Genomic DNA, 23289 nt, shown 5'->3' on the forward strand with positions numbered 1-23289 from the left:
ATTACCCACTCCCGACGCGGGGAGGTAGTGACGAAAAATAACAATACAGGACTCTTTCGAGTACACTTTAAATCCTTTAACGAGGATCTATTGGAGAGCAAGTCTGGTGCCAGCAGCCGCTGTAATTCCAGCTCCTGCCTCTCGGCCTCTCGGCACCCCTCCCCCCCCCCCCAGATGCTCTTGACTGAGTGTCCCGGGGGCCCGAAGTGTTTACTTTGAAAAAATTAGAGTGTTCAAAGCAGGCCGGTCGCCTGGATACTTCAGCTAGGAATAATGGAATAGGACTCCGGTTCGGAACTGGGGCCATGATTAAGAGGGACGGCCAGGGGCATTCGTATTGTGCCGCTAGTGGTGAAATTCTTGGACCGGCGAAAGACGAACCAAAGCGAAAGCATTTGCCAAGAATGTTTTCATTGATCAAGAACGAAAGTCGGAGGTTCGAAGACGATCAGATACCGTCGTAGTTCCGACCATAAATGATGCAGACTAGTAATCCGGCAGCGTTATTCCCATGACCCGCCGAGCAGCTTCCAGGAAACCAAAGTCTTTGGGTTCCAGGGGGAGTATGGTTGCAAAGCTGAAACTTAAGAAAAACCCAATATGACATGTCACATAAAGTGCTAATCCAAGCACCAAGACCACTTTACTGATTTGAAATGGTCATGGGGCCTGCAGAATTTCGCTATGAAACAGTGCCCATACTAACATCTCTACTGCCAGAGGTGTAACTCCACATCTAGCAGCATCATTGGGACACCATTACCCAGCCCCAAACAAGCGTTCATATTGACGAATATCAATTCTGTGCATATGGGATGTCTGTCATCAGCAACACAGTAAGCTAGAGATAGGCATCCAATGGCAGCACTGCCCCCACCCCCATATTACCATGTCCTACTCTTAGCCTACTCTTAGCTCACCCTCCACTTACAGCTACGGGGAGTGACATCAGTGGAGGAGGATCGGGCTGTTGGGAGAACCTGGAAATAATGTACATTTAGGTTTTGTTTTATATATTTGAAATTTTGACCTGGGGATACCGGAATTTTCTAAAATTATTAAAAAATCCTCTAAAATTTGTTAAAATCAAACATAGCCTAGAAAATGGGAAGCAATTTCAAAACTTTTGAGTTAAGACAGTTGGTTCATTCACTAAAGAATGAGTTGTTGAAGTTAGTAAATGCTCTGGATCATTTGGTAACATTTAGGCCATTCTAATGCGTCTGGAAAGAATTTCCAACATCTATTAGACTAACTACAAATCACTGTTTTTTGTCCACTTGATAAAGCACTATAAGATGAAACATGTAGTGAATTTTAATTATTTGTTTACTAATAAAGTATTGTCTGACTACCTACCACTTTTTAGTTATTTTATCACTATTATATTGGTTTCTACCTGGCATCCCGTTCCTTCTACTGGTGATATCTGCGGACAAACGTTAAAGAATCCAATGTGGAGATTTTACCACCCACACCTGATACACAGAGCAGTTTGACTTCTCACCAGGGGTGGCGCTTCCTATAGGCCAATTAGGCAGCCCCCTAGAGCGCTGCTTAAAGGAGGGATTTATGATAATTTGTGCCCCTCTATCAAGTTTCTGCCATGGTCGCCCCATGTTCCCGGGCACTAGGGAGCACTTACATTGCTGCTCACTAGTGCCCGGTAATACACCGGTCCAGTGGCATACCCAGCCAGACCCTCTCCAAGACATTCATTGCAGCAGTGTCACGGTTCTTACCACGGCAGACAGATGGCCAGACGTGGTCGCTCCAGGAGTAAGGCTCCAGGCTGTACCTTTAACCGGGGAACTTCTCAGTCCTGCTCCTGCTTCTTACCTCTGAGCCACAGCAGCTTTATATATTGACAAGTGATTCCAGTCCTGCTCATCCTGGCTTGTCTACTACTCTGGGGGCTGTACCTTGACTTGACTGTGCTTCACCTGACCCTGATTATACATCAGCAGGGTATTTAAACTCAGCCTCGCCCTGTGATCAGTGTCAAGTCTTTGATCCTGTTGTGTGTTCCGTACCAGTGTTCCTGTCGTTTGATCTGCTATTTATTATTGACCCGGCTTCTGTCTAGGTTTACTCTGACCTCTGGCATCCCTTGATTTTGGCTACTCCTTGTTGTTCCTGCCCTCTGGCATCCTTTGACCTCGGCTATCCCTTGACAATCCTGCTGGTTCAGTCCTTGCCTGTCCTGCGACTTGGTACTTCATCCTGCACAGCCCCCGTGCACAGACCCACAGGCCAGGTGAATTCTTACCTGACCACCTTGGCCTGTGGCTATCTGCAAGGGTGAGCAACATATCTGCGCTACAGACTCCCAACTCAGGTAAGACTCTGACAAGCAGGCGGCAGCAACGCGAAAGCGCTTCAATTGCCTGCTCCTGCCCCTTCCCCTGTACGTGAGGATAGTGGACGGGAGCATGTCAGAATATGTGTAGGAAAAAAAAATAAAAAAAAAAGTACTGAGGCTGCCAGATGCAAGCAAGTCTGTATGGGTCAGTGTGTGTCTCTGTGGGTCCGTCTGTATGGGTCAGTGTGTCTCTGCATGGATCAGTATGCATCTGAATGGGTCAGTGCATGTCTGTATGGGTCAGTGTGTGTGTGTGTGTGTTAGTCTGCATGAGTGGGTGGAGCGAATGGGGCAGCAAAATATTTTTTGCCTAGAGCGGCAAAAATGCTTACACCGGCCCTGCTGCTCACCATATTGTAAGTACGTTTTGAACTACACCGTTTTCAACTACTTACAAAAACGGAAAACACTATTGTTTTTTCCTTTTGTTTTACGTGGTGCGCCCTATTGGTATCCTGTTGTGGAAAAGTATCCTACAAGTGATACCCTACAAGTGGGGATCTAAATCACTGCATGCAGTTTTGTCTGGAGCTGGTTTAAGCTCCATTACACGTGAATTGCTAACTGTAAGCTCATGTGCTGTGTGTAACTCATTTAACTGGCATATTTCACTACTTTCCACGTCCCGATGTTCTCTTTCATATGTTTCAAAGAAGTGAAGCTATCACCAAAAACATTGCATGAGAATTTGTGATTAGAATGAACAAAGCTCTGGTACTGTTTTGATATACCTGGTACCCATTTTTTTTTTTATTATCCCAAGGACAATATCTGTTTTTTCACTGTACTCTTATGATAGTGTTTTTATTTTTTATTTTTAGCATTTGTTTCCTTGGTCTTAACATTTGATTTTCTGGTGCATCCTGTATTTGAATTTGTATTTTTGTCTATAGTTGTATGTAAGGGTTTTTGAAGGGCATACCCTATTTTCAGGTTTGCTGCCTCCCTATTTTTGCTCACTTATTTAGCGCTGCTCAATTCTTCACGTTTCTGTTATTTTAACTACAAATCACTACATACTGAAAGACCCCGATATGGATTCTTTGAACATGTTTTCCCTTTAATGCAATGACTGCTTTTTCAATGCAAGTGTTCTGAACTTGTTAAAACAGCCAGGCAGTAACGCAGGGTTCATATCTCAATAAAGACAGACTGACTGGGATTTCTGCTGTTGCAGCCTTTACAATGTGTTTTTAGTTCAGCAGTATAAATCATGCACAATCTGCCACCGTTTGATTAAAATATTACAGATGTGCAAGCTTGTGTTTTTTTACCCCCTTTTAAAAAAAAGACAATTGAATTTATAAACTATTACGGTGAAGAGGAAATACGGTTTTCTAATTCAAAATCTAACGGTTCTATAAGCCCTGTTGTTCCAGCATGAAGTGACAGCAAATATAAAATATTAATAAGCAAGAGGCACTACATAATATCATTATATAGGCATCACGCATGAAATCTGGGACATAAGATGAATGTCTGTACTTCATAATGCTTTCTTCAGGAACCCACAGGAAAGCTCAAAACAGCAATACTGATCATCGAGTTAAACTGTTAGCAGACACAAGGTACATAATGCCGGAATTAATTCTGGGACGTGCCAACCTGAATATCAACATAAAGCAGGATTTCAAAGGCATAAGGACATTTCTGATTTAGGCGTTGGTAATTCTCATGTGTAAAATTTCTTGACTCGTAATAAAAAAAATTAACCATTTGACTCCAGAGCCAGATCAATAAATCTAAAACATTTAGGCAAAATAGCAGTTTGGTTTCCCTTTGAAAAGTGAAAGGCAACTTATTAAAAATCAATACAATAGGAATAATATACATTTTCCCAGAATAAGACATTATGGAATGGATAACCTTTCAGGGCACGCACTACTAGTCAAAAAATACGGTCCAAGAAACATATTGGATTTCCTAAAATACAAATTATAGATGTGCAGGGATATATTTTAGACATTGTCGCAAAACTAAACAGTTTGATGTTAAAATACAAACAAAAAAATAGGTATCCAAATCAATGAATAATCATCTACTCAGCAGAACTGGGGATCCCCCACCTCTACAATTCTTCACCTTTGACGCAGTTTTGCAAATCACCTGTCACCCCTGCAGAGTTCCCTGTTTAATGATTAACCCAAAGACAGCTGGAAGGATTCACCAGTTTAAAAACACCACAGAAAGTTCCAACGTTAAAATAACTGGTAAAAGCAGAACTGTAAAGTTTCTGCAAGTGAGTGACATCCTCATACCCTCAACCCAGTAAATGCTACTAAGGTTAATTTGTATGGCTTTATTACTATGCCAGAACAGACATCCAAAGTAAATAAAAAATGGGGGAAAAATGGTTTAAAAAAAAAAAAAAACAACATACAAAAAGACAAAAACCACAACCTATAGTAAACTTAAATCTATTAAAGTGCAAAATATGACATGACGTTTTTCTGTCTTTAACCCCTTAAGGACACATGACATGTGTGACATGTCATGATTCCCTTTTATTCCAGAAGTTTGGTCCTTAAGGGGTTAAGCTCAGCAATGCTCTGTATTGCTACAATATATACATTCACAAAGAGAAATATACACATGTAATTGGGAAAACCCCATGGTTTTAAGAGAGTGTGTAAATTACTGCTAAAGGGTCTTCTACTTTTTAAAACACTGGTATGATGACCTCTGGTGGCAGCTGATAAAATACTAAGAGGCTTATTCACTAAACTGAAATTTGCGGAGACCTGAATTGAAAAGGAAACTGCAAATTTAAGGCCAATAAAACTAACAGTAAAAATGGTCTAACTTGGCTACAATTACCAACTCCACTATTTTGAAGAGCAGTTTGGGATTACTTGCCTTTTCTGTGCAATGCCTGGTTTGTGGGACTACAGAAGTGGGGAGCTTTAAAAAAAAAAATATTTTCTGACCATTTATTGCAAAGATGGCAATATTGGGCTACACATCATGTGGTCCACAGGTCAAAACAAAAACATTCAAGTTATCTAGTGAAACTGACTTTACTAGAAATGTAACAAGCAATTGGCCTGTGAAGTCTAAGGTTTCCTCTTTTTGTCTCGTAGAGCAGAGTATTTGTATTTAAAAGGAGGCTGATATCGTCTCTAGCTCCTTTTAACAAGTAGTCTCTGCTATCCTAGGAAAGGATAAAAAGGACTAAAAGTAAAAACATGACAGATCCACTTTAAAATGTGAAATTTATTTGAATATAAAGAGTCACTTAATGCTGCAGTTACTGCTGCAATACATCATGCCATATGGTGCGATGGCAAGTCTAGATGACAGATAATCAGTGTACAAATAGATCTGCCATATTCTAGGGCTAGAGAGAAGCTTGCATTAAACTATCCCCTGCCTATACAACTTCACACGTACAATAAATACGCATCTTCCGTACATGCGAATTGTGCAGTCTGATACATGGGAGCCAAGACATTTCGCATCGGATACAGGAATACTGTAGTTGAGGTTTTTAAAATGTAAATATTAGGATCAAATAATATAATTTAGATTTTTTTCAGTTGGTAAAAAATAAAAATATAAAAGCACACCAAGAACTCCCAAATTAGGTCTGTGAAACAAAGATTTTGCAAATTGAAGGAAATTTGTATTTATAATGCACTATTTCAATGCATGCATTCATTAATCAGGTTAACCAAGACTACTTATGAAGATTGAGGTCACGCCAATTTTAAACTAGGGTTTTGGTTTGTTTGGGTTTTTTGGTTTTTTTTTTATATATACCAAATGAAGGAAGGTTTTATGATCACTCTTTTAAAATAAAATGAATACCTACAGACAGCATGCAAGATTTTAAACATTTGTTTTCCTTCTGATAATAAGACAAAAACATGTCTGAATAGAAGTAAGAGATGCTTCTGTTAGAAGTTCTAGAAAACAATACACATAACAAAGGCAAACTAAACAAACCATTATAAAAAGTTAGGGATGCAACATGAGTTTAATATTAAAATACTGTGAAATTTGGAAAGCAATTCATTATTTATTTCGCCATTATAGTGGATGAAAATTGGAAAAAGAAACTAATGATTTCACAAAAAAGAATTCTACAACCAGATACAGGTTCAATAGTCAGATGGCTACCAAATATCTCAAGGAAATGTATTGGGCATTGTATATATTATTACCAGCAATAAAAAAAAAAAAAAAACTTTGCTTATCTGGTCAACAAATTTAGGAGGATCAATATAAGGAGAAGCAGATACATTAAACAATATAGACACATCTACATCTCACACACATACACAAAAATATATATTTCAGTAATATACATATAAAACCCAATGTAAAGGTAGAATATAGACAGATATATTCTTCATGTGTATATAGAGATAGATAGATAGATAGATAGATAGATAGATAGATAGATAGATAGTCCATAAACAAAACACTGTAACTTATGTGTCAGTTGAGGTTTCCAGTGATGTTACATAATGAGGGAGGATTGCACACTGCAATAGAGGGATATTAACAGAAAGCCTCTGATGCCGTGCCCCCTCTCTCTCCAGGTCCCGGGAAGCCTGTGTATGCTGTGCTCTGTGTGTGGATTGGAACGTTCCATACAATGTTGCAGTTTGCATGGAAGGCTGCGTTCTCTGCCTGACCATAGCTTGCCCTGGACAGCCCAAACTTTATGCAGTACACGGACTATCCCCTACTCAGACACTGGGCACAGCTTATTCCTATGAACCCGGAGAGTGCATGCAGGGGCACAGAGGGCAGACAGGGTGGGCTAAAGGCTAGCACTCTACCAGATAAGTTAATGTGAAACTTGTCCCAGCCACCCCCTAGCCATGGGAGTCTGCTTCATGCCAAGGGATGGCTGGCACTGTGGGTATGGAGGGCATAATGCCAAGGGATGGGTGGCACTGTGGGTATGATGCCAAGGGGTGGGTGGCACTGTGGGTATGATGCCAAGGGATGGCTGGCACACTGGGTATGGGGGGGGGGTATGGTGCAAAGGGATGGCTGGCACTTTGGGTATGAGGGCATGATGCTATGAGATGTGTGTCACTGTGGGTATAGGGGGGCATGATGACAAGGGATGGGTGGCACTGTGGGTATAGGGGGCATGATGCCAAGGGATGGGTGGATGGAGGGGCATGGTCACTTACCACTTGAGCGTCTGACAATGTTTTCCAGGAACGTGTTCTGCGGTGCCACCAGTCCCCGCTTTCCCCCCGGCATCCTGGGCTTGGGGAGTTGCTGGGCTGGGACGCGGTGCTGCTGGAGTCGCTGGCTGAGACCGGGTGAGTGGCTTTGGGAGGGATGAAGCAGTTCATGGTAACGCTGCTCCGGCTGCTGGTGCTGAGACTGTGGCAGGGCTGCTCACAGGGCTCCGGAGACAGTGCGCCTGCGTGACCTGGCCCCCGGCCAGCACCATGGACAGCGTCCCGAAGCAAGTCACCGGCCCGCCTGGACTGACAGCCACCCGCCGGGACTTCAGGAGGAGTCCTGGGGTCTCAGGCGTTCTCCAGTCTCATCCTTCATCTCCCTCCACATCCAGTTACTGTCCTCCACTCAGTCCACAGTCTGCCCCAGGAGGCTTTATCTGACTCCAATGACTGTCCCCCAGTCTTCTTCTCAATCCAGAGACTGCCCCCAGTCTTCTCTCAATCCAGAGACTGTCCCCCAGTCTTCCTCTCAATCCAGAGACTGCCCCCAGTCTTCCTCTCAATCCAGGGACTGTTCCCCAGTCTTCCTCTCAATCCAGGGACTGTTCCCCAGTCTTCCTCCCAATCCAGAGACTGTCCCCCAGTCTTCCTCCCAATCCAGAGACTGTCCCCCAGTCTTCCTCTCAATCCAGAGACTGCCCTTCAACTCTCCCAATGAATCCAGAGACTTTCCCCCAGCCTTCCTCTCAATCCAGAGATTGCCACTCCAAACTTCTTCTCCGTGAACTGCTGTCCCTCCAAACTTCCAAAATCCTGTTACTGCCCCTTTAATGGTACTTTATATCCACCTATTACCCTTTTCACTTTTGATCTGTATCCCTACAATCCGGCCCTTGTTGCCCTTCCAGTTATCCTTTGGTTGTTACTCTCTCCGGATCCTCCCTTACCTGACTGTTAACACCTGCCCCCTCTTTATCTGTTTACCCCCAGCCCTGCCCTATACCTGTTACTCTATTCCAGGTATATATATATTCTCTCCTCCCCTCTCTATAGGTCTGTTTGCCTGCAGTGCTGTCCTCTGTGCAATGTGCCTGTTAGTTTTCCTGCACACCTCAACCCCAGCCACTATTTCCTCTGGGTTTACTGGTGCACACTCCTCTTTGCTGCATTCTCCCTATGTAACCAGTAAGAATCCTCCCATATAAACCACTCCTCTGTGCATGATGTCCCCACCCATCCCCAATTCTTTATTCTATACATTCTGACAGGTTCAAGGAACCTTACAAGCCTTCCCTTTCTCTGCCTTATATATTATTGGCATTACGGAAAGAGTTCTCCTTAATTATCATTAACTGTTTTGTAGCCAAATGGGCAGTTTGAATGCAGAGCAGTGTTGAGCAAATGTGCTGAGGATAGCAGCAAAAGTGTTAAAGCCCAGGAAACTGTGTCATTGTAGCAGTTATCCCATTACACAATGCTAGACTGAGCCAAACTTTCCTCTTAAACAAGCAGAACATGTCTCTTTTCTTCTAAGCCAATAGTACTGCGCATATCTCTTCCATTGTACGTTGATGTAAATACTAATATGGAAGCAATATTCACTAAATTAAGAATAATAGAGAACAGACTAGCATGAAGATAACATTTCAGACCAAACTAGCTCTTTTTAAATATATGTAATTAAAAATGTTGTAGAAGGAGGTTAATAGATAAAATGCAATGAGGAAGAAATTTTACTTGTAGTTTTCTCAGATATGGGTGGGGGGGGGGGGGGACAAACACACTCACACATTTGTTTTTGTTTTTTTAAATGTCAGGGGAAAAACAACAGATGGTTTTCTGGGGAGCAATGGCACATGTATTCTGTGCTACAAATTAACAATGTATAATGAATGCAAACAACGTTTGGAAAAGTAGTAGAAACTGGTTTAGGTGGGCTCCCGACCAAAGTTTAGATTTAAATAATTTGTGAGAAAAAACACCCCCTCCCCCTACCCCTCCCCCCCAAAAAATAACCTGCAGCTAAAACATTTTTTTTTCACAATGAGGTTATTTTGGTCTAAATTGTCATCCAGACCACTTCATCTCAATGTGTTAGGTGCAGTGGTCCTGTGAAGCATTGATTTAACTCACTGAGCATGCACACAAGTCCCTAATTCTCCTCTATGATTTACGTCCTCTATGAGGAGTATTGGATTGGCCGTCACTAGGAGGGCCGGATGACTTTGTGTGGGGGGTGGAGCTGTTGGCATCACCGAGGTAGTCTTAGTGCCAGAGAAAAAGGTAAGTGGGGGACAAAAAACTAAATTTGCAACCAGGAAATTGAGTAAATAATAGGGGTTTGTACTCCTAACATTATATTGTTCCCTAAATGGCAGTTGTTGACACTTTTACCGAACCTTGGATAACAAAACGCCAAGCTCTTTTCATTAATCATGGGTATTGTAGTGTAGAGATTATCTGTCCCTAATCACAAAAACACAGAAAAACATACCTTTACCCTGATACAAGCAATGCTACCATCGAGCACAGATATAGTACACAGCGTCCCTGTCAGTTTAATAATGTGAGTGGCAGTATAGAATTTATGATAATGGCAAGTTATCTATACTACTGGCTAATTCCAAGTTATAGCAGTGTATGCTCACTATTTTAGCATTTTAGTTACAGCGAATTTGATCTAATGTCTAGCAGAGAAGGCTCTATTAGACACAGTAGCGTAGCAAGAGATTAGGTCTTATGTTTGATGAACGGCCAAACCCGTGGACACACATAATCCTAGATTGAAAAAAAACAAACAAAAAAAACTGTATAGTGGATATACTTCCAATGAAAACCCCATTTTTCTTTTTTTCTCCATTGGGGGCAAACCTAAAAACACCTTGTAAAAGCTGCAGATCTTGTCTGCAGCCTTCGCAAGCCCTCCCTTTCTAACCCCGCCCAGACTTTCTGTAGCTGTCCAATCACAGACTTTCCAATGCAGCTCAATGAGAAGTCTTTGCAAGGCAGGTGCTCTGGGCAATTGTTGCATCTTGAAGTGAGATCCATCGAGCAGGGCCGGATTAACATAGGGGCTGATGGAACTGCAGCTCCAGGCCCATGCTCATGGAATAGGCCCATTGATTTAAAATAATAATAAAAAATGTGTATATATATATATATACACACACACATTTTTTTATTTTTTTTTACACACTACTCTTAGTGTTGCCGGCACAGCCGGTGGTATTTGAGACTGCCTGGCCATGCCGGTATTGCAGTAATACCGGCATTACAAATGCAGGTATTTTTCACAATATAAATAGAGATTATTCTGCAATACCAGCACTGACCAGTGTGGAGAGAGGAAGGGATAGGAAATTACAGAATATCCCTGCCTCTCTCTAGTGACTGATCCGCAGGGGAGCAGCTACACAGCAGAGAGAGTCCAGACAACAGCTCCCACCCTGCAGAGACAGACTACAGTTTAGGTAAGTGAGGGATGGGGGGAGACATGGGGACACTGGGAGACCTGGGGACACTGAGACACTAGGTTACACTGAGAGACATGGGGGCACTGGAAGATCTGGGGACACGGAGACTCTAGGTGACACTGGAAGACATGGGGAAGCTGGGAGACTTGGGGAAACTGGGAGACATGGACACAGATACTAGGGGGCACTGTGAGACATGGAGACACTGAGACATGGTAATGCTGGGAGACTTGGAGACATTGGGAGACACTCAGACATTGGGAAACAGACACAGTGTCCCCATGTCTCCCAGTGTTCCCTAGTCTCTCAGTGTCCCCATGTCTCCCAGTCAGTGTCTCTAGTATCTGTGTCCCCATGACTCCCAGTGTCCCCGAGTCTCTCAGAGTCTCCAAGTCTCAGTGTCCCCTAGTGTCTCAGTGTCCCCATGTTTCCCAGTCAGTGTCCCTAGTGTCTGTGTTCCCATGACTCCCAGTGTCCCCGAGTCTTTGTGTCCCATAGTCTCCCAGTGTCCCCATGTCTCCCAGTGTCCCCTAGTCTCCCAGTGTCCCCTAGTCTCCCAGTGTCCCATAGTCTCCCAGTGTCCCATAGTCTCCCAGTGTCCCATAGTCTCCCAGTGTCCCATAGTCTCCCAGTGTCCCATAGTCTCCCAGTGTCCCATAGTCTCCCAGTGTCCCATAGTCTCCCAGTATTTGTGTCTCCATGTCTCTGTCCACAAGTGCCCCCATGTCTCCCAATGTCCCCAAGTATCTCCTTGTTCCCATGCCTCCCAGCCAGTGTCCCCATGTCTCTCAGTGTCCATAGTGTCTCAGTGTCCCCATGTCTCCCCAAATGTCTTAGTGTCCCCTAGTCTCCCATTGTCCCCTAGTCTCCCAGTGTCTGTGTCCCCATGTCTCCCAGTATCCCCATGTCTCTCAATGTCCCCTAGTATCCTAGTGACATGGGGACACAGACACTAGAGGAAACAGACACTTGGGGACACTGGCACACTAGGGGACACTGGAAGACATGGGGCACTGAGACACTGATACATAGGAACACTGTGATACATAGGGGATCCTGGGAGACCTGGGGACACAGACATGAGTACACTTTCTTTTAACAGAATTTTCTCTTATGTTACTCCTTGTGATTTACACCATGGGATGTCATGCATACATAATAAATTATGCAAATGAAAAGGGACAGTATTTTTTCCAAGAAAGGTGGCAATACTAACTACTTTTCACGACAAACTCAGGGGTCTGTCTGCATAGTATGCCCTTAGTTGGCCAGCTTGTATGATTGGCAGGCAGCCTGACATGCATTCATACCCTTCTAGCCTTCCAATTCTTTGGGCAGACATGCCCCCTTTTTGGGCATGTTCGCCCCTTTCAGCAGTTTTGGTTACACACCCTTTTACCCAACCCATTGACTTCCTGCTTTACTGGACACTGCTGTTAGGTGGTATGGATTTACTTGAAAGATGAAAACATAAATTAGAGAGAGATTAGCATAGGGTATGCGTTTTCTCATAGCTGCATCCTGTGAGTTTCCTTCCAGCACCATTTCCATTGATACATGACGCTTGGGAGGTATGACTGTTTTATTGTTTTTGGTCGATAAGATTCTGTAATTAGGCCCATCGTAATTGTCATCACCAGGCCCAATGGGCTCTTAATCTGGCCCTGCCATTGAGCTAAACAACCAGAAAGTAACAGGACCAGTTGTTTGACAGCCAGGAGTATGTAAACAAGGTTAATTTATAAAAGTGGCAATTTCTATTGAAACCTGCACTTTTTATAAAATGAAAGAAATGAGGACACACTTTTCACACATAAAGCACTTCAGCAAGAGAAAGTGCTTCAGGCATTTTGAGCGTCCCTTTAGGCCATTTAATTATTAAATATACAGAAAAAAAACAGAAAAGGGTCAGCGCTGATATGACAACAGGAATGGAATAATATAAAGTATAGGCACCACACCTATAGCATGGGGGGTTCTCTCTTATCCCCTCAGGATAAATATAGAAGAGAAAAAGAAGGTAATGGGTGCACCTTAAAAATAAATGAAAGTAATACTTATATAAATATACAGAAGTCCAAGCAGTTCTGCAATAGTCTAAATTTTGGATGATCCACGTTGGCAGGAAAAGGTCCTTATGAGTCAGCGACTAGGGTATATGGTCACAGGTGGAAACTCGTAGTCCAGAAGTATGTATATATGGACACAGGTTTGAAACCGAATAGTACATTTACACCTAACATCTTTAACCAGTCCATTGATATATTCTCTAATTTGGTGAAGAGGGATATTAAGAAACTAAGAAAAAAGAAACAAAGGAAGGGTAGAAATTTCCAACAAAAACCCAACTTTACTAAGAAAGAATGGCAGATCCTAAACACACTTAGACAGGATAATTCGATCATCATCAAACCGTCCGATAAAGGTGGGGCATTGGTGATTATGGATAGAGATTATTACGTAAAGGAAATCAGGTCCCAATTGAATGACACATCTAGCTATCAACCGATAGATGGGAATCCCATCCATCGCTTACAGACAATTCTACAGGGACTGAACAAGGAAGCCCTCGAGAAGGGCATTATTACGGAAGGAGAGTACAAATATATGTGTAAAAAATATCCAACAACCCCTGTTTTTTATACCCTCCCAAAGATTCACAAAAATCTACAGGCCCCACTAGGAAGACCAATAGTTAGTGGCACAGACTCTATTTTACAGTCACCAGCAGTAATCTTGGACAAGTTTTTGATTAAATACGTGCCGAAACAAAAATCTTACATTAAGGACACAAACGACTTTTTAAAATTAGTTAATACCCTTACTATTGGACAATTAACAGAGGTTTGGCTGGTAGCTCTGGATGTCCAATTATTATATACAGCCATAGACCATTCAGGTGGACTCAGAGCGATAGAGTGGACATTGGATCAGGATTCAACTCTAACTACACATTTAGATACTAAGACATATATATTGAATCTATTACGATTTGTCCTGACTGAGAACTATTTTCTCTTTGAAGATAGATACTACAAACAAGTGAAAGGGACAGCGATGGGCTCGAATGTAGCTCCCAACTATGCCAATATTTACATGAATAGATTAGAGGAAATACACATATATACCACCCCATTCTTTGAGAAATGTCTCACGTGGAAGAGATTTATTGATGATATATTCGTGTGTTGGAGGGGTACGAGAGCTCAGTTGGACACTTTTTTTGACCAACTGAACTCTTTAGACCCCAACATTATATTCATTATGACGTGTGATAGGGAAACTGTTCCATTTTTGGACACTCAAGTACATTTGATTGCATACAAACTACACACGAATATTTATACAAAGCCCACGGATATAAACAATTTCTTGGAGTATACTAGTTACCATCCTCAACTTTTGAAGGATGGTTTGCCATATAGTCAACTGTTGAGAGTAAAAATAATTATTTCACAGGAAGATCAGGTGGAATTTGGGATGGAATTTATGTATAATACGTTCATACATAGAGGTTACCCACTGGAACTAGTGGAACAACATAAAACCAAGGTTTCAGATATGGATAGGGACAAGGTGCTTAACCCTATTGGTATAAGGAATACCGCAGAGAGAATTCCTTTAATTTCAACATTTACACCCTACAGCTATGATATGAAAAAGATCCTAATGAAGCACTGGAGCATTTTTGAGGGCGATGTTAATCTACCAAATGAATTTAAGAATCCCCCTCTGTTCTCTTACCAAAGAGCACAGGATTTGAGAGACAAATGAGTACATTCAGATATAGGTAGTAATAAAAAACAAAAAAGATTCTTTTCTGAACCTAAGAAGGGTACTTTTCCATGCCTCAATTATACATTGCAACAGTATAATTAGGGGTGAGTGTTTTGTTCACCCACGCTCAGGTAAACCTTTTAAAGTATTTGATTATTATACGTGCAACTCTGAATATGTGGTTTATATCTTGAAATGTCCATGTGGGCTTCTCTATGTTGGAGAAACAATTAGACCAGTGAAAGAACGCATTGGAGAACATAAGAGGGATATAAGAGCTGCCATCCAGAAAGGGTCTTGTGAGAAACCAGTACCAAGGCATTTTTAACAACAAGGTCACAATGTCAATCAATTACGTTTTCAAGTGATTGACAGTGTTAAACCTCTACGGAGGGGTGGAGATAGACAAAAGGCACTTTTACGAAAAGGAACAAAGTGGATTAGCACTTTGGAGACATTGCACCCGGATGGTCTAAATGAGGACTATGACCTCAAACACTTTTTGTAAACTGACCCTGGGATGCATAGACTATTACTCGGGTAGTACCTTTCTCTGTCTCTTTAGACTAATGTCTTATTTTATACTTACAGCATGTTATTGGGACCATATATGGTGCACCTGTCTCTATTATCCCTTAAAAATCTTTAACGAAGTTGACCAATTGTGGTCCGTAACCCGACTGCCAGCGGGGTTCAACTTCAGGGAAACCATGGGCATCTTTCACACACTACACTGCTTCTGAGTATGCCTTTTGCTTTAACTGTATAAATTTTGGAAGAGTGAACCACTAACCTCAGATTATCTGTTGCAAAACATTATTTCTTTAAATATAATACAAACTTGGGATCTACAAGTAATTTTGAGAAAAGGCATTAAATAGGAATAGAAATTCTTCTTGATTACTAATACAATCTTTGCTTCTAAATGAATTTTGCCTTGAGATAGTGTCCCCTTACCAGACAGCAATTAATTTGAAATCTTAGATCTCTTTTTGTTTCATTTCTTTTTTGAAACATCTCTGTATCTTAGATATATTTGGATAGGTACAGGAGTAAGTGTTCCGATATCTCATTAATCTATTTGTGTTTTCTGCAGGCTACTTCATGTTTACTTTTACTTTTATGATTTTATTATATATATGGAGGTAGAAAAGAGTGATTTACATTTATTTCTTATGTATAACTTTAGGTGAAACAGGAACTGTTTTATTGATGTTTACGGTTACATACCATATAAAGTGTGGAAAGTGCTCCTTTAAAACTTGACTACATAATAATTGGCCTCAAGTGTATATCTATTGGAGGTGCGCACGCAAGCGCATTCAAAGGAAGACGCATGCGCGAAAAAGACATAAGAAGTACCAAGAATCCCAAGGTGGGGATTGTACCACCCACGCACTATTCATCGAGCAGTGCATCTGTTCAATATAAAGTGAGTATATTTTATCCTACTTTTTATAAGTGTTATAAGCTATACAGGGAGCACTATATATTTAATTTTTTCTAATCCCGAGCTGGATTATCCTACTGGGAAGGTCTATTGAAGATCACTAGAGACACTCCGCATATCCTTGAGTGGGGATTGTTCAACTTCATGCCATTCAAACCAGAGCTGGACTTAAGCTCTGGATAGTGTGAGTAGTTTCATTCTATTTATCCAATATTTTATTGATTAAGACATACTGTACCATTGGAGTCTTTTGTCTTCTGCTTATCCCATATATACATACTTCTGGACTACGAGTTTCCACCTGTGACCATATACCCTAGTCGCTGACTCATAAGGACCTTTTCCTGCCAACGTGGATCATCCAAAATTTAGACTATGCAGAAATGCTTGGACTTCTGTATATTTATATAATTATTACTTTCATTTATTTTTAAGGCGCACCGTTTACCTTCTTTTTCTCTTCTATATTTAATTATTAAAGCCAAAATCCCTGAGCCGAGACCACCATCTTGGAGCTGAATCAAAAATGTCAAACCCTCCGTGACACCTACTTACAGGGAAATTGCTGCAGAAAGCACGTGATGTCATCTCCAGGAATTCCCAAATAATCTTGTGATGCTTCAAACGATACATTATGTAGCCCATTCACAGTGAGGGCAATACTTCTGACCAGCAGGCGTGCAGGGGTCCACAATCTTCCCTCAGTTCTCTCTTGCCCTCTCTTCCTGCTGTCTGACATCTTAGAGACAATTCTGGAAAATGAAATAATGAGCTGTGTCATCTGGCTCCATTAAGGACAGACTAGCCCCTTCTCATGTTTTATAAGCTTAGAAACTACATAAAAACGCAGGAACAAATATAGCAGACGTATTAAAACGGTTTGATCATTTTCCCAAGTGATCAAATGTAGCGTTATTCAGATCTGTCACAGTATCATTTAAGAACGTCAGGGTTACACTAAAAAGAGGTCAATTCTTTTAACCTTTACTCGATCCACTTGTTACATATTATCCCTGCTACAAAGGCATTCCGCGCTAGGATAAGTGCACTTAACCATTAACAGACGCGGGTAACCAAGTCATTTCCTGCACAAAATGTAAATAATGCATTTTAATAATTCACGGCGAAGGTATAGACATAATGAAAGGTGAACGCATTATCTCTTAAAAGGCACTCTCTGTTGGAGTAATGTTTTGAAGTATTCATTTTTTTGTTAGAACTGACCCCAGCTAAAGTGGATGAAAGGTCATCCTTACTGCAATGTATTCTTAAATACTGGCTCCTGCTGAGATTCTTCAAACTGAAATACAATAATTCCCACATTTCACCTAGCATGGGTTTTTCTTGAACTCTTCTGTGAAAGGTCTTTTGTAAGGTGAAATAAACGACCATATAGATTGCTGCTTAAACTTACACAATTTTCATTTATTTGTTCCTGCTTTTATAAAAAAAAGAGGGAATTAAAAACTGTAGGAATTATGCAGTAAAATAAAAAAAAAATTACGTAAATAAAAGTGATCATATACCCGCCTTATTGGTGTTTTTAAGGCAGACTGATAAATTGGTAATAACGGACGTCAGTCTTGAAAAGTCCCAATTTGTGCCTCTAGCCCACTATTCTGGTTGCTGTCCTGCCTATTTTGGGTTATGTTTAAACACTCTCACGCACTGTACTAGGGAAAATTCTGGAGAATTTCAGCCCACAAGCATAGCAGATACAGGTGAGAGAATGTGTTTAAATAATGAATATACCTATAAATAGTTCATTTACCTGGCAATCTTCCATTCTGGATACACTGTACTTTATCTTTTGTGTAACTAAACCCTATCTGATTTTGTCAGTAAACTCAAGTTATCCTAAGTTTTATCATTTCTTTGTAAGTTTTATTTACCTGCTGCGTAACCTTGCGAGGACGGCTCATTGTAAAAAGGTCGAGGGAGTATAAAGATGCTCTAAACAGGAGATGCTCTTTCAAAAGGTCAGAGGCAATGAAAATTTGACATCGTCTTTAGTATCTAAATATGTGGAGCATACTACTTGGTGTCTTAAATCAAACCATATACAAATAATAAAGCGTCTAATCAAGGCTACATTTGTTTCATTGACCCTGTATGCATTAAAAGAAGTCTTTCCTTAATAGCTTGCATTTTATTAATGGATTAGAGATTACATGGAGAGATTTGAGACATCTTACCATATTCCATTTGGGTATCCGATAAGTATCTTGTAATAAAATGGTGCCCAAGGACACTGTGCCTTCTCTTGGGTACAATCAGATTCCAATGGGATCATGCTCCTTAAGCTGTACAGCGTGAAAGAAAGAGTCTATAGAAAGCATTCGAGCATGATCTCATTATGCTACGAATGGAGCCTCATTACAAGATGAATGTGTCAGAGCACAAAATATTCTTGCGTTTATGCATACTACTAAATATTGTTACTATACAAAATATAATGTAAGTTCAATAGTCATGGCTACACATACTTTGTAAAAAAAAAATGTGAAAAAAATAAAATAAAAAATAAAAAATAAATAAATATATATATATATATATATATATATATATATATATATATATATATATATATATATATATGCCTAGCATTGCATAGCTGTGATACAGCACACTTATTCACTTATTCAAAAGCGTGTGGATACATTGTATCACCTTCAAGCACTATCTGAAAGGGGGAAAAAAAATAATAATGAATGAATGAATTATAGATTTTCAGGAAGCCTCTGAGTTCCAAACTTTGTCCATATATTTGTAATTACAGCCTGCATGCCTCCCTTGTGAAGGTAACTAAACATTGCATAGCTGATAATTCAAAGTCAATTTTAAATTGGAAACGTTCTCGAAGTCAGCTATGCTGCCATTGTAGCATTATATTTGCAGTTCACTTTGCATTCTTGCTGTAGTGAATAACTGTCTCACAGATATGCTTTGACATTTTTTAGTTTAGAAGGTTTATACTTTAGACCAGAACAAGATACCTGTGAGAACGAACATGTGGACTGGCCCTGCATATACTTTGAACATCCAATACCAAAATCCAATACAGTTACAACAATACAGTTATTATTGGCATTTATATGTCACCAACATATTCCGCAGTGTTTTACAATTCTAGAAATCGGAGGGTGAGGCAGGCCCTACTCAAAGGAGCTTACAATCTATGAGGATACGAGGTAGGCCAATCGATATCATTAGCTACTAAAACTAAACTGAACCTTATTACCGAGAATGATCATACATAAGTATTATGCAAATCGTGCGCCAGGAATATGTTGATTATTTTATGCACGAATAGTGAATGGCAAGATCGTGGTTGCAGTACACATAGAACTATAAATGTTATAGTAAGACTCTACAATTAATGTCTTAATCAAACATGATAAAGTGCACCGCTGATATAAAGATCAGTTCAGAAGATAAAATGTCTTCATATTCACAATGCTCCAATACACTGGGGATATTCACGTGAGCCTCCTCAATAACTTTTAATGGAAATACTCTGTACTAAGTGGAGATTCCCACAATTTAAAATAACCGAGAAGGCAGATCGTTTATATCACTGAGTGTTTTGAGGAATCACTTCTGATATATCAATGTTTACCATTTGTAATAGATTATTCTATTAGCATTATTCACAGAACCAGGAATTGCTAAATTGTAGGTCAGTAGGAATCGAGGAGCAAAAGAACAAAAAAAAATATTAACCAGAGATTTTTTGCATACAAACATTTTATATAATGGTAAGTATTTCATATGTTCTAAAATGGTAAGCACTATTCTTTCTTCCTACCAGTTTTTTTTATTTTTTTTAATTCTTTATTTTTCTTGTGCATTGGAAAACATAACAGAGCAGCCTGTAGCGCCACAACAGCGGTTTCAGGCGTTTCAACGGCATACTTGGTCATGGCAGAGATAAACAGCAATTTTTTTTAGATAAAACAAGATAGAAACATTTTTACGTTTATAAACATATTAAGTACAGGTTAGCGTTGCATGTCTATTGTGTTGGTCACAATGGGGTCGACGAGCTTAAGGCAAGAATCATACCATGCTTCCAACGTGCATAGTGGTGATTAAAAACGATTAGGCTTTGCCTAACTAGCGAAGATTTACATAGTAGGCATATCAGCCTAACTGCGCACATGTTTGTCAAGAGATCAAAAAAATTGCGCTTTTAAGGTACGGTACATAGTAACGTTCAGCTCAGTTATGGTGTTTGCATGAAATCTTGTGTGGTCTGGGCTCCGCCACGTGTTCGCTAAGCATTGTATGCGGTGGCGGTCGGGTGGGAGCTGGGCTTCCAGTGCAGACCGGGATAACCCCCACCGGTCCAAAGGGGGGGGGATAGGAGACCATCAGCGCCTCCCCTCAGCTCCATCGCCATTAGGCCGCACGCGTTGTGCCGGCTACCCGGTTCCGACGGGCATCTGTGAGGCATCATTTTGTTCAGTGGTGCACCCCAAGTGTGGGTAGAGCACCCTGGTTGTGCTGTGGGTTCAGTAGCCGTTGATTTAGCCTCGAATTCCGCCCGCTCGGTGGGAGCTCACGGCATGCACGTCTGTGCAGCTCCAAGGTCAGGCTCCGTCCCTTCCTACAGTTTTAAAGCCAGTGATGGTTTATTTTTTTGAACCTTACTCAGAGTACTATAGTCCGTCTGTTGTGTCTCATTTTCCACTGGCTCCTCTGTCTTCTTTCAAAGCTCTTTGACTCCCCATTCCTAAAAGAGAGGCATTGATGGCATGGTGTTTGGTAAAATCCTGGTCATCTAAAGTCTGCACTATGTATTATTGTATCTTTATCCATAGTTTATTTTTCATAGTCCTCAAAGTGTCCACGGAATTTTGAGAGTTGGTTCCAATTTTCCAATTGTAATTGTTCCAAATTTATATTCAGTTTCTGGTTAGGGACATGTAAGGCCTCTGAAGTCACAGTTTATTTCAGGGAGTTTCCATTCTAATATGTCTTGCTCACAGTAGCCACAGTTTTATTCTGTAAGAAGTAAAAAAAAAAAAGTGAAATCTAAAAGGAATACATACTAAAAATTTGTTGAGATTTGTTGAAAAATTCAGTCTTATCCAAAAAGGAGTGTAGGCCAGCCCAAGTGGTATGTACTATACTCTCAATACTTTGCTAATGTAATACATTGTAATGTGCGATTTACCAAGTATTTCTTCATCCATTTCGGTTTGTTCTTAAGGTCCATTTCAAGATAATTCCAAACGAAAGCCAGCTCCCATGCCCTTCCATTGATGTACCTGGTTCCTGCTCCAACTCTCAAGACTTGTGTCCGGTTGCAGAGTTCAGGGGCTATACATTGTATCACAGCGAGATGAAACTAAAGGACAAAACCTCTGTAGCCCTCATGGAAAGGTGGATACCGAAGTATATATGTGTTATTCTTTAACATTTAGTCCTAGGATATTTGACCTTCTGCCCAATGCCTGTTCAATGTGTGCCTTATGCCATACTCATGTTGATGCAATACATGATTGAGAATAGGATAGCTAAAATGTATATGTGGCAGCCCTGAATACGCACAAATAATAGAAAAAAAAATTCCTTATTTCTTTTGTTACTAGGGGAAATAATGCATTTGAGGTTAGTGGAAGGGTGCCCACCTTACCTCCACCCCATTTCCCAGTTGCCATGTTGCAGGGCGCACGTGTGTTCCAGCATCTACATGAAGACATTTAGAATTTTCTCCTGCAGAATTTTCTCCTGCAGTGCCGTGAGAACGCATTTGCATTTTTTTTTTATTCTTTATTTTGTAGTGCAAAAGATTACAAGCAGCTCACAATGCCACAATAGATAATGCGAGTGTTTCAAAATAGACAATGTTATAGCATTTAAAACAACAGCACCTTTTTACATTATAACAAACAGGCCAGATCTACATAGGAAAATATAGTAAGGTTGCAAGGCATAGACTAATACATTTCAGGTGCACAAGTAAACAGATATACCCAGTGTTAAGTAAAGAGAAGGTCAGGCCAAAAACGGCTAGCAACGCAACCTATACGTTTAGTAAACAACATAAATCAAATATGGATATTCAGGGTGCTGGCGTACCACTGGATGCAAATAGCATAGAAGAGACATGTGGTAGGTTGATGCTAGATGAGCATGTTGCTCAAAGTCACAAGATTTCACAAGCCTCTCTTTATGTTAGAGTATTTAAAATAAACAGTGGTCGAGAACTGCGCTTAAACAGGAATAGGCTATACATAGCATGGACGTTGTGCAACACTTGCAAGAAGAAAATAAAAATAGAAATATATAGACGGGCAACATTACAGTTAGTGGAATAGATTGGTGTAAGAGTAGTTAGAGTAGTAGGATCAGGAACTGGAAGGCAACTTGTCCTTTACCAGACAAGTTGTGGCACTATGTACACCCCTACTGCGTTTTGCTGTCAGCCGGGCTTCATGTTTGCAAATCATGGGAGTTGTTCTGCGCCATAGTTCTTCTGCTCCTAGGGCCCATGCTGTAAAAGTAGTCGTATCTGTGTCTTCCAGTGGCTTTCTGCTTTCTGCTGCAGAGTCACAGCTCCAGACAAGCTTCAAGGTCTGGGGATTCGGGCAGTTGGTGTTTAGTACCTCCTTGTGGGACTCCAGACCGACATGGGACTGTGCTCTGGCACATTATCTTGGGTCATAAATTCTGCAGGCACAATAGCTTGGGTCACAGGTTCTGCAGGCACAATAGCTTGGGTCACAGGTTCTGCAGGCACAATAGCTTGGGTCACAGGTTTTGCGGGCACAACAGAATCCAGGCTGTGATACTCTATGCTCCTCCAGAACTCCTGGCAGATGCTTTCAAAGTGGGCGTCAAAGAGTTCTTTCCAAGCCTGGTGGGGTGAGCCCTCCTGATGTCGCAGTTTCTGAAGTGCGGCGGCCATTTTGGCCTCGCCATGTAGTGATCGAGTCGACCTGGGGGTAAGTTGCAGGGAAGAGGTGAGTTTCCCCAGTGGGTACCGGGATATCCCTAGTCGATCCAAAGGAGGGTGATGCAGGGCCACAGTCCACAGAATAGTCTTCAGGAGAAGCGAACATTGCGCCA

The 23289-nt window shown here is 41.0% G+C and overlaps 1 protein-coding gene across 2 annotated transcripts in view; it reads right to left on the reverse strand.

Annotated features, from left to right (window-relative positions):
• KCNH5 (potassium voltage-gated channel subfamily H member 5) overlaps positions 1–8261 on the reverse strand; it is a 215366-nt gene extending 207105 nt beyond the window's left edge. For both annotated transcript variants that reach the window (XM_063440105.1, XM_063440106.1), the window contains exon 1: positions 7513–8261. In XM_063440105.1, the coding sequence (XP_063296175.1) occupies positions 7513–7585 (73 nt within the window). In that variant the 5' untranslated portion in view covers positions 7586–8261. The remainder of the gene's footprint in view (positions 1–7512) is intronic.
• Positions 8262–23289: the final 15028 nt, after the last annotated feature.

Source organism: Pelobates fuscus, chromosome 13 (assembly GCF_036172605.1).
Source record: "Pelobates fuscus isolate aPelFus1 chromosome 13, aPelFus1.pri, whole genome shotgun sequence".
NCBI classification, from domain to species: Eukaryota; Metazoa; Chordata; class Amphibia; order Anura; family Pelobatidae; genus Pelobates; species Pelobates fuscus.